This window comes from Martes martes, assembly GCF_963455335.1.
Source record: "Martes martes genome assembly, chromosome: 13".
Classification (NCBI taxonomy): Eukaryota; Metazoa; Chordata; class Mammalia; order Carnivora; family Mustelidae; genus Martes; species Martes martes.
In genome coordinates, this window is record NC_137901.1 from 55,753,866 (window position 1) to 55,773,144 (window position 19,279).

The following is a 19,279-nucleotide window of genomic DNA, read 5'->3' on the forward strand; positions in this document are numbered from 1 at the left end:
TTTTTAAGGATTTTATTTGTTGAGATAGCCTATCTTTTCATCCATTATAAGCATATTTTTCTTCACATCATTGAACATAGTTTTGATAGATGTTTCAAAATCCTTGTCTGCTAGTGCCAGCATCTGGGCCTCCTCCTGGTTGGTTTCTTTGTCTTTTCCCTTGAGAATGCATTTACATTATCACATAAATTTAAACTATATCCTGAACTTCGTAAATACTGTGTTTTAGAGACTCTGCATTCTATAATATTTTCTCCAAAGAGGTTGGAGTTTTGTTTTGGTTTTTGTTGCTTGTTTGTTTGTATTTGAGCCAACAATTTACTTGAATGTAAATTGAACTCGAATGTAATGGTCTTCTGGACTGTTAGTTCAGTTACGTATCCTTACCTGTGCTACTCCACACATGCTCCGTTCATGAGTCAACCAAGATTTTATACCAGAATCAAGGCCTCCTCCTGTTATTTGCCAGTGTCTGTGGTCATCTTAAATCATGTCTTTTGGTTGTTCAGGCAGAAGGACTGGAATTTCAGCTAACTCCTACAATACCACCTATGGCCTGACCATAGACTAAAAGCCGGAATAGTGGGAAACTCCCTGTGCCATTCCCTAATTCCAAGTGTCCAGTCCTCTAAATCCGCCTGCTTTTATGAATTCTTCACTGCCTTAGATAGTTGTTTTTTGTATTTGTCCAGAGTTTACAGTTATCTTCAGGGGTCTCAGTCAGGAAGGAGCTTATTCAGCCATCCCAGAAGCAGGACTTCCTCCCTTCAATTTGTAAGTTCAAAAAGGGTAGTATTTTCTATATAGTTTGCTCTCCTGGGTAATGGAGAAGTATTCGTTTTCCCTTGATCTGTGGTATATACACTAAATAATTCATCAAAACAAATTGGTGCCACAGAAGATTTTTTTTTCTGTTTGCAGTTTTGTGGTATTATGAAATTTTGCCAGGATGAGTCCAATGCCAGTCCTATTCAGAGAATCCTATTTTAAAAAGTCATACAGATAAACTAGGTTTCCTTAACATCATTGTTCCGTGTCTGACTGTAGCCAGTACACTTCATTGAAGGGAGGAAATCTGGAAAATATCTTGAAAAGGTTCACAGAGGAATCCACATTTTTTTGTATGACTTTGAAAGTGAAAAATACCATGTTGCAGTGATTGATTTGATACCAGCCAACCCCACAGGAAGTCCAGAGTTCTGGGCTGCTCCCAGCAGGGAAAATGGCCTTTTTGCTACCTAGAGTAAGCCCTAGTTATAATGAGATTTTCTGAAGGAAAGAATTATGGGTACGTGTGTTTAAACTGCTAATCTTTATGGTTTAAAATGGGGTTTGGAGAATGTAGTCTTTTAGTGTAATCACATTCTCTTTCCAAACTTGGCCCAAAAATTGTCCATAAAATTAACAGACTAAGTCAAGCTCTAGATACTTTTGTGAAAATTTGAATACTTTTCTGAGAAAATAATGACCTCAAGGGAAAAAGATCCTAACCAGGATGCAGTAATGAATTAACTACAAAACTATTATCTACAAAGTGGTATAGGTATAGGTTTCGTAAATAAAATGAAAATGGATTATTTGCCAGTTTAGAGTTTCAGTCTTAAAAGTAACTTCATAATTTCTCTGAAATTGATGGAAATACAGAGGCTGCATCTGCATCTGTTGTTCCCTCTGCCAAAGGGTTGGCTGCATTGGTAGATTATAGACAGCCTGCAGTTTATGTATTAAAATAATACCTTATCTGTCCCTCAGTGGTTTGTTCTGAGATATGTTCCTGATAGTTCCTGTTAATCAAGTAAACTCATGTCAATGTACATTAGCCATTTTCAAAAACATCCTGACCCTGTGTCATTTTTGTTACAAATTTGACAAAAATTTCTAAAAATCCACATGGGGATTATACCAAGACAATATGATACAGTCCTATAAATAATCCCCCAGCTGATTCTTTGTTACGTAGTTATGCACATTTGTCATGTACTCCTAACTAGGATGCACACAATCTCCTATAACCTAGTAGCTTGTCTCAAGAGTGTTTCCACTGCTGTAAAGCTAAGTAACTTTATAGGCAGGTGACTGCCTTTCATCCATTGAATATAAATAGATATTCATGCAGCTGAGAACTCCCCAGGGATGCTAGAATATAATGCTTCCCCCCAGGAACTCCCCACCAAGAGACCATTGTGAGGAGAATACAGAGAGACAAAGCAAAGCCTGGAATGCTCTGATATACTCTACATTTTCAGCACAGCTGGTTGTGGATTATCCAGTTGTGGATGGAATCCCTAAAATTCTTTCCCTAAAACAGGAAGAATCAGTGTTTAATACATAGCTATAAATGCCAGCCCTCTGGCGCCATCTTCTGTCATTTTATCAAGGAATAAAATACTCAAGAATCTCTGAAGATCCAACAATAGTCACTTTCCTTAAATGTCCATTTATGATCTAGAATAAATGTCTTTAATCATAATAACAAGAGCATACACATATAGAGGCAGCTATGTTATAGGCACTGATGTAAACACTCTCCATATACTATCTCACTTAGTCTTTGCAATAACCCAGGGAGATAGGTAGATGTGACTACTCCTGTTTTACAGATGGCAAAATAGTTAGCAATGAGGGGTTAAATTAGCTGCACAAGGTCACTCAGTGACCAAAGTAGTTGCAGGATTTGAACCTGGTTCTAGAATCTATGCTCCTAGTAATTATACTTTGCTGCCTTGTTATGTAGAAACAAGACTTATTTTCTGTTGACTTGAGCTTTTAAGCCTTCTGTTTATGGCGTATAAGTAAAGCAGGGCCTGTGGAAGTACTTTGAAAAGGGAGATGTTATACAGATTTAGAATTATTTTGAGGATCTCACTGGCCACCTGCCTCTACAGTGACATTATGGGATGTAAAAGAGGAGTTGATCGACTGAGGCTCTTGTCCAAGTTAACAAATTTACATTGTTGGGCACAAAACCGGAGTCTTCACCACTGAAAGCTGTCAGGAGCCCTCCTGTGCCACCAGATGTTAGCAAGAAATGTTGTCAGAATGCATCAGTGTTGTTCAAAATGTGTGGTTATTTCTGTTTTCTTGTTAGGAGGGCCTCACATCAAAGTACAGTTTCAAGCTTTACATCTCATGATCATGGCACTGCCTGATGCCAACAGGGACACAGCCCAGGTATGTTATATCAACCTCATGGTCTGTCATTGGCTCTTCTTGGTCAAAGATAATGGCTCAGATGGAAAAATAAAGACCAAGATGACAACTTACTAAGCCAGCTAAGCATGCTGCCAGCCTGTTATTGTCTTTCCACATTCTTACCACTATTCTCCCAAGGAAGACAGGAAAGAACATAAATCCTGGAATCTTCTCTGAACATTTAGTTTAATTCATTCAATCTATTAAGAGATACTGAGTATCTGTCTAGTGCCAGGCACTGGCCTAGGGTTAGCAAGAGGAGAAGCAAAGATGGGAGACAAATGGGATAATGTCAGAAGAAGACAAATGTGATAATGTCAGAGGCCATTATGTAAGCTGCAGAATGTAAAGCTCTATAATTTTAGGTCCTCAGCTACTCACTTCAGTCTGGTGACAAAAGATCCAAAGAGTATGCTTAAGGAGGAAATTTGAAGTCACTGATTTAAATGAAATTTCTAAAATGTTAGTGTCTTACAGCTTATAAAGATAATTCAATGAAACCATCCTAGAATCTTGGTATTTTAGAAATCACCTGATACGATCTTCTCATTTTATAGGCTAGGAAAATGAGACTCAGAAAAATGATTTTTCCATTAACATATAATATAACATTTGGAGAACCATATTCCTTGGTTCTCCCAAATATTTTGTGCCTTATTTCAGATTTATTTCCTTGTTGTATGTTGGCAAAAATCAAAAGTTTCTCTTCTTATTTTGATAATGATTCTGTATGCAATAGGAAATTTGTTGTAAGTATAACAGGTGTTTGGAATCTTTGAAATGAAATTGAGTTAAGATGAGTTGGAAAGAGCCTGTAATTTTGAGGCCAGTAAACATAATGCTGAAAACAAAGATGATTCTTTGTGCTGCCTCTCATTAGACATTTCAATTTGGTGAGAGCCTTTCCTCCTGCATAATAAAATAAGTGTGTCAATTATATGTCAATTATATCCTCAAGCATGGGGATTGGATGTGACATAAGAATGTCTATCTCTAGTATAATTCAGTAATATTTCAAAAGCTGGAAATTTATTAGCTTGTTTTGGGGGTGTTTGTAAACAGTGTTCTTTTATAAACAAAGAAAAAAAAGGATGCATCTGCTGTCAGATATTTGGCTCAGAATGTCATCTATCCTCTCATATATCCAAGGATGCAGTAAGAACAGGTAATCTAACACTTTTCTAACAGAAGATCCTCAAAAACGTCATGGGACTGGTGGAGATGCACACACACACACACGCTTTTTCCCCATTCTACATTGTGACTGGATCTAGGATTGAAGCTGACCTGCCATAGAGACTAAGAGCTCTGGCTCGAGAATCAGGTTTCCTCAGTTCAAATCCTGGCTTTGCCACTTAATTAATTGACATTGGGCAGAGAGAGCTACCTGAATCTTTTCCATTAGCTTCCTCATCTGTCAAACAGTGTTAATAATAGTACCTACTTCACAGGGTTTGTAATGATAATAAAGTCAGTGATATATATGAAATATTAAGAATGCTTGGCTTCCTAATAAACCCGCACATAAATGTTGACTATTATTACTATTATATGCCAACCATTTTCTCATTAAAAATACTATAGCAGAAGGGCGCCTGGGTGGCTCAGTGGGTTAAGCCGCTGCCTTAGGCTCAGGTCATGATCCCAGCGTCCTGGGATCGAGCCCTGCATTGGGCTCTCTGCTCAGCAGGGAGCCTGCTTCCCTCTCTCTCTCTCTGCCTGCCTCTCTGTCTACTGTGATCTCTCTCTGTCAAATAAATAAATAAAATAAAAAAAAATACTATAGCAGAATTTAAACTTGAGAAACTAAAGAGAATTTTTTTGTATCTTTTTATTTTAAGATTTCAGCCCTCTTGGTGAATTTCAGAAGGTTCTCATAAGCATCTGTACTTTGGTGGCTCAGCCAAACTTTAAGCTTTCTCAAATCTCTCTCTCTCTCTCTCTCTCTTTTTTAAATGCCAAGAACAGCTGCATGTAAGCATTTCCGTTTGGTCTGCTGAATATTCCAAAATTGAAAAGCAGTAGAAAAATGATCCCAGAAAGTAAAAAAATTTTTCAATTTTTCAATTGAGTTTACATTTGGACCGAGGAATGAGATAGTCATGTTTTTGGGGATTTTTGTTTCTTTTTTTTAATGGGTTTTTCCTTTCTCAAGGAAATAGGTTTTGATGGTAATGCTTTAAATTAAGGATTTTTTTAGGATTCCTTTTCTTCCTTTGCAACAAACTTCACTTCATGTTTATCTGAAATGCAGTGTTTCCTCTTTCTAGTTTACTACATAATTTTAATATTTGTCAGCCTTGTTTTGGATAAAAGAAAATAAAAATGCAAACTATCATTTATAAAATCTCTAATATAATAAACTCCGTAAAAATGGAAGTACTTTTATGACATAGGGAATTCAATAAACTATTCATTCACATTTCTTATTAATACTTTTAAGGAATAAAAGGGGCACCATTATATATTTAACCATTCTATAGTTCTGACAGTTTTCCAGGGGCACCATGAATGGGTATAGAAATGAATGATAGCAATCAGTGATGCCTTTTGATAATTTACAGTAGTGTGACACAGTGCTGTTTCTTGTTAGGCCCTCATGACATTCTTCAATAAAGTGATTGCCAACGAATCAAAAAACCGAATGAGTATATGGAATATTTCTACTATAATGGCACCAAACCTTTTCTTCAGTCGAAGCAAGCATTCTGATTATGAAGAATTACAGTTAGCAAACACTGCAGCACACATCATCCGCCTAATGCTTAAATACCAGAAAATTCTGTGGAAGGTGAGTAACAATATGATGACTGTGCTGTTTTCCTTGGAAGCCCACCTACACCCAGGAAACATAAAGGCTACATGCCCTTAGTCACGGGGAGGAAATGTGAGAAGATAATCCCAGGTTGCTTGTGGCATCTTTGTACATTCTTTAATGGCTGCTCCTAAGCATGTTTTCCCTTTTAAACAAGAATCCTTACCATTTTCTCTAATCTTTACAAGAACAAATGCCACAGTCCCTGGTGGGGATACTGAGTGTCCAGAAGGAGTCTAACAGGGAGATGTAATTCAGATGCTTTCCTTTTGATTCAAGCAGTGTTTCTTCTCCAGGTTCCGTCTTTCTTAATCATGCAAGTCAGAAGAATGAATGAAGCTACCATGTTGTTAAAGAAGCAACTCCCAAGTGTCAAAAAGCTGCTGAGGAGGAAGACCATAGAGCGAGAGGTAATGACAATGAACTAAGGATGCAAATGTTGTTATTACAGAGGTTTTTATTTCTCAAAGTGTAACACGAAGTAGCTTGTAATTTAGAACCAAAAAATTTATATTCTCACCCTTGTGATTATAAATATTTTGGAAATGGTATTCATAACAGAGTACCAAGGTCTTGCCATTTTGTTGAATTATGTGCTTCTGGTTGAAGTTTTTGAAATATCTCTATGATGACAGTTATTTAAAATTCCATTAAGTACTTAAGTCTAAGATGGTTCTCACAAAGATAGGTGTCAATATTTTAGTTCATGCAAATTAGATTTAGGGCAATCCAGTATATCTAATAAATAAAGAATTCTCTAGTGATTAGATAATAAAATAATTTTTAGTCTTCAAGTTGTTTAGTGTAAATTCATTGCATTCCAAAGAATTTTTGCTTAAGTATAGTTTGTATGGAGGTGAAAAGGGAGCAGGTTTTAGATGAATTATCTTTATTGCTTTAATTTAATTTGAGGAAGATCATGAGTGTCAGAACATTCAACCTTGAGGAGGATGTAGAGAAATTTGCTTTTCTCTTAAAGGAATTTCCACCTAATGTGGGAGAAAAACATGTACAAGAACCATGAATATGCATTAAGTGTTAGACCAGTTGTATGGACCATGTGGCAGGACCATGCAGAAGAGAAAGAATGAGCTCCATTGTGGGGAATTGTGGACACCTTCTGAAAGAAGTGTGATGTTTGAGCTACACCATGAAGGACAGATGGTATTTTGAAGGGAGAAGGGAGGAAAAAGTTAATCCAGGAAAAGGAATAGTAAATGGCAAAGCAGTGAAGTGGGAGTATTGCTTATTGATCTGTCATAATCATGATGAATGGCTGTATTCTTTTATTGATTACAGGCAAAGTGACTTCAGAATCAGTAGAATCAACATTTAAATTTGGAAAAAAGATTGCTTTGAGAAAAAAATTACATTTTTTAAAAACCTTTGCTGATATTTTCCTCATATCATATGGTTCACTTACTTAAAGTGTAAAATTCAGTGGTTTTTAGTATATTCCCAGATGTTTGCAATCATCAGTGCAGTCAAGTTTAGAACATTCTCATCACCTGAAAAAACACCATCCTCTTTGGCTATCATCCCCCTAAATACACCTCCACCATTTCCTTCTAACCAGTCCTAAGCAACAATTTATCAACTTTCTGTCGCTATAGAATTCCCTGTTTTGGACTTTTAATGAATTAAATCATATACTATGTGACCTTCTGTGACTGGTTTATTTCATTTAGCATTATATTTTCAGGGTTCATCCAGGTCATAGTATGTATCAGTACTTGTTTTTTATGGCCAAGTAACATTCCTTTATATGGATTTCCACATATTTTTTTTATCCATTCATTTATTGATAGACATTTGGGTTGATTATATCTTTTACTTGTTATGAATAATGCTGCTATAAACTTTTATACTTTTATATAGAGACATGTTTTAATTCTCTTGGGTATATGGTGGGTAATAAAGCAACTCTATGTTGAATCATCTGAAGAACTACTAGACTGTTTTTCCAAAGCAGCTGTCCCATTTTTACATTTTCACCAGTAGTGTGTGAGGATTCAGATTTTTCCATATCCTCACCAAAACTTGTTATAATCAGAAACTAATTTTATCCATCCTTTTAGTATAAAGTGGTATCTTATTGTGGTTTTGACTTGCATTTCCCTGAGAACTAATGATGGTGAGCATCTTTTCATGAGCCTCTTGGCTATTTGTGTATCTTCACTGGAGAAATGTCTATTCAAATTCTTTGTCAATTTTTGATGGGGTTGTCTTTTTACTGTTAAGTTGTAGGAGTTCTTCATATATTCTAGATACAAGTCCCTTATCAGATGTATGATTAGAAATATTTTTTCCCCTTCTGTGGGTTGTCTTCTCAATTTCTTGATGCGTCCTAGATACACAAAGGTTTTTAATTATGATGTATAGTTTATGTATTTCTTTTGTTGTCATGTATAAGAATCTTTTGTCAAGTCTTAGATATTGAGGATTTGAACCCTATGTGTTCTAGGAATTTTAGTTTTAGCTCTTATATTTATGCCTTTGTTCCGTTTCAAGTTTTTAGTATATGATGTGTGGTAGGAGTATACAAGTTCATACTTTTGCATGTGGCTATCTAGTATCTCAGCATCATTTGGTGAAAATTTCCCCAGGTAATGGTTTGGCACTGTTGTTGAAAATTGACCATAAATGTGTGGGTTTTTTTTACCCCTAGACTCTTAATTCTGTTATATTAATTGGTATGTCTATCCTTATGCTAGTAACACACTGTTTGATTACTGTAGCTTTTTTTTAAGTTTTGAAATTGAAAAATGAGAGTCTTTCAACTTTTTTTTCCAAATAACTTTGATTATTTAGGCTTCCCTAATTACCGTATGAATTTTGGGGCCAGTTTTCCCATTTCTGGGAAGAAAAAACAGTAGTTGGAATTTTGATAGGGATTACATTAAATATGTGGATCAATTTAGGAAGGACTGCCATCTTAATAATATTACATTTTCTAGTCTATGAAAATGAATTATCATTCCATTTATGTAGGTTTTTTATAATTTGTAATTTCTTTTAACACTGTTTTATAGTTTCTAGTATGTAAGTCTTATACTTCCTGGATTAACATTTATTCCTAAATATTGTTCGTGTTGATATTGTGGTATTATGGCAAGTGGAATTGTTTTCTTAATTTGATTTTTGGATCACTAATTGTGTATGGAAATCAACTGATATTTCTGTATTGATCTTGTATTCTGCAATTTTACTGAACTCATTTACTGACACTAATAGTTTGATTTTATTTGTGTTAATTCTTTAGGATTTCTACATGTAAAGTCATGCTGTCAGTGAATGGAGATAATTTTCCTTCTTCCTTCCCAGTCTGGATGCCTTTTACTTCTTTTCTTCCTGGCTAGAACTCTGGTAAAATATTAAATAAGAAGATAAGACCAGAGATCCTGTTTTGTTTCTGATCTTAAGGGGAAATCTCAATCTTTCATCATTAACTATGATGTTAAATCTGGGTTTTTCACAGATTACCTTTATTCGTTTGAGAAAATTTCATTTTTTTGCCTTTTTAAAATTCAGTTTGTGTAAACTGGAAAAAAATAGTTTACCCATTTCTCCCCACTGTACCCCATTCCCCACCACAGCAACCACCAATCTGTTCTCTGTGTCTACAAGCTGGGATGTGTATATGTGTGTGTGTGTTTGTGTACACGTATATATATTCCAAATATATATTCCAAACATAGGAGAGATCATACTGTATTTGTCTTTCTCTGTCTGACTTATTTCACTTGGCATTATGCCTCCAAAATCTTGCCATTTTCAATAGCATGGATGGACCTCAAGAAAACATGTTCTATTCTTGATTTTTGGGTGCTTTTATGATGGAAAGCTATTCAACTTTGTCAAAAGTTTTTTCTTTCTCTATTAAGATGATCACTTTTTTTTACCCTTTTATTCTATTAATATTATGTATTACACTGATTGGTTTTCATATATCAAACTAACCCTGCATTCTTAGGATAAATCCTGCTTGGCCAAGGTATACAGTCCTTTTAATATGCTGCTAGATGGGTTGTTTGTATTTTATTGAGGATTTTTACATTATCATTCATAGGGGATATTGGTCTCTAGTTTTTATTTCTTGTTATATCTTGTCTGGCTTTGGTATTGAAAATACTGGCCTTATAAAATGAGCTAGGAAGTGTTCCTTCCTCTTCTATTTTTTAGAAGAGTTTAAGAATAATTGGTGTTAATTCTTTAAATTTGCAGAATTCACCAGCAAAAATGTCTGGATCTAGACTTTTCTTTGTGGGAATTTTTTAAAATACTAGATTCAGTCTTCTTGTTTATTATAACTCTATTCAGACTTGCTGTTTCTTCTCCATCCAGTGTTGATAGTTTGTGTGTTTCTAGAATTTTGTCTTTTTCATCTTGATTATCTGATTTTTCGTGTACAAATTGTTCATGGTGTGCTCTTATAATTATTTTTATTTCTGTAAAGATTGGTAATAATGTCCCCACTTACATTCTGGATTTATAATTTGAATCTTCATTCATTTTTCACAGTCAGTCTAGCCTAAATGTTGTCAATTTTGTTGATTTTTTGATAGGCCAACTTTTATTTCATTGATGCTTTTGTTTTTCTAATCTTAGTCCTTAGTAAAATTCTAATCTTTATTATTTATTTTGTTAAGTTTGTTTTGAGTTTAGTTGGCCTTTTTCTTTAGTTTCTTATGTAGAAGTTTAGATTATTGACTTGAGTTCATTCTTTTTTAATGTAAACCTTTTCATTTATGAATTTTCCTCTGAGATCTACTTTTGCCCTATCCCCTAAGTTTTGGTATGTTGTTTTCCATTTTTCACGCATCCATCTCAAAGCACTTTTTAATTTTCCTTTAACTCATTGGTTATTTAAGAGTATGTTTCAATTTCCACACATTTGTGAATTTCCCAGATTCACTTCTATTGCTGATTTCTCATTTAATTCCATTGTGGGTGGCCAATATACTTCATATTATTTTGATATTTTAAATTTTTCTTAAAGATTTATTAATTTTTACAGAGAAGAGGGGAGGGGCAGAGGGAAAGCCTCTCAAGCAGAGTCCCCACTGAGCAGGAATTCCGCTCTCACAACCCTGAGATCATGACCTCAGCCAAAATCAAGAGTCAGATGCTCAACTGAGTCACCCAGGTGCCCCAATATTATTTTGATATTTTTAAATTAATTCAGACTCATTTTGTGACCTAACATATTGTTTATCCTGAAAAATGTTCTGTGTGTACTTAATGCAAATGGACTCTGCTGTTGGTAGTGTTCTGTAGATGTTTATTATGTCTAGATGAAGATTTGTTTTCTCTGATCTTCTGCCTGGTTCTTCTGTTACCGAAAGTGAGGTACTGAAATATTGAAATCTCTAGCTTTTGCAGGACTGTCTGTTTCTCCATTCTTTTTTTTTTTTTTTTTTTACTGTATGTCTTATGATATGTCTTTTGCTGTATGATTTTTTCCCACAATTTCTCCATTACTGCTTTCATTTGTGTAGAGTATTTTCTAGTATACCACTTTTCATTATTTTACTACATATTTTTGTTGAAAGAAACCATTGTTTCTTTTATTACACATTTTTTAAAATTATCTCCTTATGGTTGCCCTGAGGACTACAAGGACCATCTTAATATATTGCAATCTAGTTCATACAAGTTTCACCTGTAAAAGCTCTACTTATAGACCCCCATATCTCCTGCTTTATGCTGTTATTGCCACAAATTGCATCTCTTTTTTTGAAGATTTTATTTATTTATTTGACAGAGCAAGACAATGAGAGAGGGAACACAAGCAGGGGGAGTAGGAGAGGGAGAAGAGGGCTTCCCACTGAGCAGGAAGCCTGATGTGGGGCTCCATCCCAGGACCCTGGGGTCATGACCTGAGCTGAAGGCAGATGCTTAACCAGTTGAGCCACCCAGGTGCCCCACCACAAATTGCATCCTTATAAATTATGTGCCTGTCAACATAGATTTATAATTATTGACTTATGCACTATCTTTTAAGTTAGGTAGGGAAGAAGGTAGAGTTACAAAAAATACATAATGCTGCCTTTTATATTTACCTGTGTAGTTTTCTTTACTGGTATTATTTCTCCATGTAGATTCAAGTTATTGTCTTCATTTCAGCCTAAAGGACCCTCTTTAACATTTCTTACAGGGAAGTTTCCCTAAGAGTGCTTTTATTTATCTTAGAATGTCTTAATTTATTCATTTTTTATTTTGTTTTTCTTTAATAATCACGAATTTCACTCTGTAATTCAGCTGCACCTAGAGGGGATAAGGAAACTATGGAACCCAAAGAACTCCAAGAGCACAAAGATAAGCTGTTTTAAGCAGATGAGGATAAGGGGGTGCTCTTCTGAGCTACAAAAGGAATGTTAATGGTTAAGAGAAAACATAAGTCAAATTTATTAGATTTGTCTGTAGTCAGCAGTGGTGATCTTTTTGCTGGTCTTGCCATTCTTAGACCCAGAGTGCCCTGTGACTTCCCCAATATTCATGCCTCTTTCACCTGGCCAAAGACTACATGCTTGCCATCCAACCACTCAGTCTTGGCAGTGCAGATGAAAAACTGGGAACCATTTGTGCTGGGTCCAGCATTTGCCATGGACAAGATACCAGGTCCCATGTGATTTAGGATGAAATTTTCATCATGAAATTTCTCCCCATAGACTTGCTAACAGTGTAAATCCCAGAATAATCTGTGAAAGCAGGAACTTTTATAACCTAATCTTTTCTCCCTGGTGCTCAGAGCATGAATGTTTTCTGCTGTCTTTGAAACTGTGTCTGTAAGCAGCTCAAAGGATATATAGCTGAAGGACTCACTTCTCAACAGCAATATTGAAGAATATGAAGGGGTTCACCATGATTGGGTGGCACAGGTGACTCTAGCATAGTGGCATCTGAAGGCCTCTTCTTTATTTTTTAAAGATTGTTTTGCCAGATAGAATTTTCCTTGACAGGTGTTCCCACCCCCCCAGCACTTTGAATATGTCATCCCATTGTCTTCTGGCTTTCATAGTTTCAGCTGGGGAATTAGCTGTTATTCTCATGAAAAATCTCTCATGCATGCTGAGTTGCTTTTCTCTTGATGCTTTCAAACACTTTGTCTTTTGACAATTTGATTATGACGTATCTTGCCGTGGAACTCTTTCAGTTTATCTTGCTTGAGTTTGTTGAGCTTTTTGAATAGGTAGATCAGTGTTTTCAGCAAATTTGGAGAGTTTTCAGCCATTATTATTTCAAATATTCTTTCTGTCCCTTTCTCTTCTCTTCTGGAACTCTTAATTATGTATGTGTTGGTGCATTTCATATTGGATATTGTTCTATAATTCCCCTTAGGTTTTTTAAGTTCTGTTCTTAAAGTTTTGTTTGTTTTTTAAGGTTTTAAGGTTTTGTTCATTTTTCTTCATTATTTTTTCTTCCTATTCTTCAGACTGGATAATCTCAATCAGTTTATCTTCAAATTTCCTGATTTTTTTCTTCTGCACCTTAAATCTGCTGTTGAGCCCTTCTAGGGGATTTTTCATTTCAGTTGAACTTTTCAGTCCAGAATTTCCATTTGATTCCTTTTTATAATTTCTGTCTCTTTTGATATTCCCAATTTGGTGAGATCTTATTCTTATGGTTTTCTTTAGTTCTTTAAACATGGTTTCCATTAATTCTTTGAACATATTTAAAATATCTTATTTGAGGGCTTTTTCTAGTACGTTTAATGTCTAGGTTTCCTTCAGGAGTTTCTTTTGAAACTATTGAAACTTCTTTTGCCCTGTGTATGGGCCATATTTTCTTGACTTTTTTGCCTGTTCCATAATTTAGTTGTTGTTGAAGAATAGACATTTTGTTTTTTTATTTTGTAAGAGTTTATGTATTCATTTGACAGAGAGTGAGAGAGCACAAGTAGGGGGAGTGGCAGAGAGAGAGGGAGAAGCAGGCTCCCCACTGAGCAAGGATTCCCTATGTGGGGCTCTATCCTAAAACCCTGGGATCATGACCTGAGCCAAAGGCAGATACTTAACTAACTGAGCCACATAGGCGCCCTAAAGAATGGACATTTTAAATATTATAATGTGGCAACTTTGGAAATAAGATTCTTCCCCCTTCTCCAGGGTTTGTGGGTGCTTGTTTTAGCTATTGTTTATTTGTTTAATTACTTTTCTGCTGAGCTAATTTTATAAAGTTTGAATTGTTTTGTGTGGCTACTGAAGTCTCTGCTCCATGAGCTTAGTGGTTAGCTAATGTTTGCACAGAGATTTTCTTAAATGCCTTGTACCAAAATACTCCCAGTCTTTGCAGATGAACTCTGTGTGTTTGTTTGGGTGCATCTTCAGCATTCAACCAGACAGTTTATGACTCTGCCTGAGCCTTCACTTCCTGCCTGGACAGAGCCGGAAGGTCAGCCCACTTAAGATGACAGCTTCAGTTATTTTCAGGTCTTTTTTGTACACATGCATAGCCACATGCATATGGCCTTCTAGATTCTCAGGAATACTTGGAGCTTTTCAAAGCACTTAATCCCCAAAGCATCTCAGTTTCCAGCTTTGCCTCTCAAGCTTTTTAGTTAGTCTGTTGTTTTCTTCAACTCTTACCCACTGCATCAGGCAGCCATAACTAAAACATTTGCCCGTAAATGTTTTCACCAGTACCACTTTAGCGCTGGTCAGGTTCCAAGTTAGTCAAGATAGAGGCAGGCCTTCTGAACCAGTATTCTAGGGAGCCACCACCCAGGTCAGAACAAAGAATTAGAATTCTTTGTGAATGAGTCATTCTGCTCCCTCCTGTACCTGTACCAGGAATGCAGGCTGTTATTTTCAAGCCTGGCACTGAGGTAGGCACCAGAGATGGGAAAAATGTAAGTTTAAAGATTGATTTATTTTAGAGAGGGTGGGGGTGGAGTATGAGTGAGGCAAGGGGCAGAGGGGGAGAGAGAATCCTCACATAGTCTCCCTCCTGAGCATGAAGCCTGACACGGGGCCCACTGCCAGGACCCCAAGATCATGACCTGAGCTGAAATCAAGAATTGGCTGCTTAACTGACTGAGCCACCCAGGTACCCTGTTTTTCTTACTTAAATAGTCCCTTTGTCGCATCCTTTGGGCTAGTAGCCTCAGTGATTTAAAACCTTTCCTGTGCCTCAATTTTCTTATATTATAAATAGGGGAGAAAAGTAAGGATATCTAATTCATGGGGTTGTCATTAGCATTAACTCACTTACCATGTGTAAAAACACTTTGTAAGTGGTATAATGCTAAATGAATGTCAGCTATTTTTATTTTTTGGTTGTAACATTAGAGATATGAAAAAGGTAGAATTTCAATTTTATAAGTACCATGGAAGCATATACTTAAAGAAATAGTCTTTCTTTAGTTCTTTTGTACTAAACCATGTATTTACCTCTTAACTTTGATTAGAATAGACAGTTCGTTAACAGGTTACAAAGTTCAAAAAGTACAAAACACTATAGAATAAAGGCCACCTCTGACTTCCCCTCCTGAAGACAAGTAATAATCACCGGTGATAGGGTGGGTGTGCCCAAAAGCATACAGATGTATATACTTCCAAAGAGGCATTATGCACATGCAAACAAAAATGAATGTATGTTTGTAATGACTTTGTTAGATTAACATTTGTTAAGTGGAGCACAGGGCACTGGATGGTGAATCACATACAGCTCAACAATAAACCGTAAGAGAAATTGAAATAGGAAAGTTTAGTATTCACAGGTTCTGGAGGAAGTACATAGCATGCCTCAAGGAACCATATGGGTAGGTCAAGGCAGGATGCAGACATAGCCATAGAACTTGGAGCATGTTTCTTTGTTGGGGTTCATGGGTACAGTGCTTTGGAGTTCCCAGGCTAAGGCCAGATTAGTCAATTCAAACCAAAAGAGTAGGTTTTTTGTGCATTCCACAGGGGTCTTATCTAAGGGGCACACATGGGGATGACCCTGGGAGGTGGAGAGACTGTTGTTCACGAGGGTTACAGGGAAATCCTATCAGGACTCCACAATTTTCTCATGACTGCATGGGCTTATGTCTAGGACGTGGGCTTGCATGAGGAACTACTGTCAGTTTAAGGTCACTGCAGGGTGCTTGCCAAACAAAATAGATACTGAGGCATGCAACACCATGGAGTGCAGCTGACTGAAACTCCAGGTGGTGTTCTTCCCCCTTTTTTTGCATGAGTGGTAGCATATATGAAATACTGTCCTGTGTCTTGCTTTACTGACTTAAAAAGTCATGGTGATTATTCCATATCATGATTCCATTATGAGTTTACAAAGCCTTCTTTGCTTCTTTTGCATGGTATTCCATAGACATATCATAATTTATGTGAGCAATCCCATATTGTTGAAGAGTTAGATTGTGTCTTTTGCTAGTAAGATTTATGCACAGTGAACAAACTTGTATATACATTATTTCTCACTAGTAAAGTATATTTGTAGGATAAACTTACAGATGTAGCATTGTTGACTCATTTTATACTTTGATAAATATTTCCAAAATGTTTTCCATAAAAATTTTAACAGTTTACTCTTCTAATAGCAGCATATATTTGTTTTCCCTACATTAATCCTGAGGATTAAATGTGTTTTATTTAGGTTATAAGCCCCAAGACTTCAAAGGTACTACAAAAATCACCCTCTTCGAGAAGAATGGTAAGAAAACAAATAATTTCCTTTCCTCTCTTATTAAGTCCCTACATGATATTCTCTGGCCATGTCTATCATACCTGTGTATAATTTTGGTCATGTTCTATCCTTCAACTTGACATTTCATGTGGCACATGAAGAAGTAGTATAGGGAGAGAGTAAACTAACTGATGACTCAAAATGTATGGTTAGTATGTATGAATGTATGGTTAGTAAGTATGAATACTGTAGGAATTTATAGGTAAAATGTGATTATTATGATCTCAGGTTCAGTAATGTCAGGAAAGTGGAATTTATGTTACAGAGGTTTCTGGGGCGAGGTGGAGGGTGCTGGAAGAGGAAGGACTGCAATAACCAAAACAGTGTTTTAGGAGTTTAGTCTTGGTTCCAATAACCTGACACCCTGCACCCTCAACATCCATTCCCTGGCATGTTCTCCTGGTTCTCACTGGTGATAGTATAAAAGCACCATAATAACTGACCCTATTTTAAAACATTTTCTATTAGTTTCCTACCGTAAAATAGGTAGCTTTAAATATTAGAAATTTATTCTTTCGCCGTTCTGCAGGCTAAAAGCCTGAAATCAAGGTGTCTGCTTAGTTCGTTCCTTCTGAAGGCTGTGAGAGAAGGATCTTTTCTTGATATCTTTCCTAGTTTTCAGTGATGCCACCAATTCTTGATATTCCTTAGCTTGTAGACACATCACTTTAATCTTTGCCTCCATCTTTACACACTGTGTGTGTGTGTGTGTGTGTCTTCTCCTTTTATAAGAACAATAGCCGTATTGGATATATATCCACCCTACTCCATTATGATCTCCTCTGAGCTAATTACAGCTGCAAAGATCGTATTTCCAAGTATGGCTATAGTCTCAGCTACTGGGGGTTAGGACTTCAATATATCTTTTGGTGGGGGGACACAGTTCAACCTATTAACATATCCTTTTAGCGTATATATTAAGTCAATTCATCTTGAACCTTCTATATCAACCATGCCATCCTTTGAGAATGTTCCAATTTAAAATGATTACCTGAGGAGTTAGCAAGATCCCCAGATAGAAATTTATTTCTATTCATATCTAGGTAGATAATTAATTTCTAAAATATTCAAAATTTGGAAACAAAAGGAATTTTCCACTCAATCCTGACAAAACAGAAATTGCTGTTAATTAGACCATGCCATTCTTTGATTATTTCATTTAATAAGAGATCCAAGGTAGGTCTGCAGGCCAGTCTTGTCACATGAAAACAGATACTCAGCAGTCCATATGCTGCTCTTCAGAGTGTTATCACATACTTTGAGGGATCAAGTTTTAAGTACTCATTTGGAATTCAACTTGGACCCCCCAATCATTGTTACTAACTAAAGATAACGAATATTTAAAAAGCTGTATTTTCTAATTGATTCTCAAATTTTTCAGATCTTGATCTTAAAATATACTGAAATACAGAATTCTGCTGAAAGTAAGTTTATTTAGGGCACAGTTGAAGGAAATGAACTGATAGAAACATGAGATTTTTTTTAATAACCTAGTGTTACTTCTCTCATTTTAAGGCAATATAGCAAGGCCTTAAGCATGTAACAAAAGTAAAATCCCAGGTTAAGTTTAGTGAATCTCCTGTTGAAAAGAAAGCAGTGTTTCATTCTGGTTAAATACTGGTCACACTCATATGTTTTCCTAATTTGCATTGCCACTGATTTTCATATCTCTTAAGTGCAATCATTAAAGTGATATTCATCCTAGTTTGACAGATTGTACTGAATTTTTCCTCATTGGCAGTCTGACGTGCCGGAAGGAGTCATAAGGGTCCATGCTCCACTTCTTTCTAAGGTGTCCATGGCCATTCAGCTCACTAGTCACACCAAAGCCAAAGACATACTGGCAAAATTTCAATATGAGAACAGGTGAGTATAAGTGAATATAGGTCTCTGTACAAGGAAGGTGATCTTTTTTCAGATTAAGTAACTTTCCAAGGCATTTACAAACTTGACCTTTTTGGAAAATTAGAACCTAAGTTTACTTTGGGGACTTTAACAATAGGGTAAATCAAAAGTAGAGAAAGAGATTAAGTAGACTATAGAATTGTTGGTAATAGAAGTGGGTTTTTTGTTTTGTCTTTGTTTGTGTGTTTAAGAAAGTTCTACAAACGGGAGTCTTAACAGACATATTCTATCTTGGTGGTTTCATTTACTACATGAGTTTTACCATTTGTTAGAATAAAAAATATAACAAGTTAGTTTTAGAGATACCTGGAATACCATTTCAGGCTTCATTGAGCTTCAACATGCCTAGATCAGATAGTTTATGTAGTTAAATGGACATTATAGCCGTTGTTTTCCTTAAAATAAACTACTAATAAATCTTGGGATCAGAATTTTATTTACAAAAAAAAATCCTTTTGCTTATCCTCCCATAAGTCACCTTGAAGTAACATTAATCAGGATAATTTTCTTCAGGCATGCTTATTCAAGGATAAACATCTGCCCTGAGGTTTTTAAAAGATGAGAAACATGATAGACACTAGTTTAAATCCATCCAGTAGAGAACAAGTACAGTTTGATGGTCTCTAGTAAAACTGGTGGATATTATTTTTATTCTTGTTTTGTTGTTAGAGAGAGAGA

At 35.9% G+C, this 19,279-nt stretch overlaps 1 protein-coding gene across 1 annotated transcript in view; it reads left to right on the forward strand.

Moving 5' to 3' along the window:
- The window catches only part of ARHGAP28 (Rho GTPase activating protein 28), a 206,423-nt gene that overhangs the window by 176,116 nt on the left and 11,028 nt on the right, over positions 1 to 19,279 (forward strand). Inside the window, exons 12-16 of the mRNA XM_080821521.1 lie at positions 3,089 to 3,171; positions 5,786 to 5,983; positions 6,304 to 6,417; positions 16,607 to 16,663; positions 18,438 to 18,562. Of these exons, the coding sequence (XP_080677647.1) occupies positions 3,089 to 3,171; positions 5,786 to 5,983; positions 6,304 to 6,417; positions 16,607 to 16,663; positions 18,438 to 18,562 (577 nt within the window). The remainder of the gene's footprint in view (positions 1 to 3,088; positions 3,172 to 5,785; positions 5,984 to 6,303; positions 6,418 to 16,606; positions 16,664 to 18,437; positions 18,563 to 19,279) is intronic.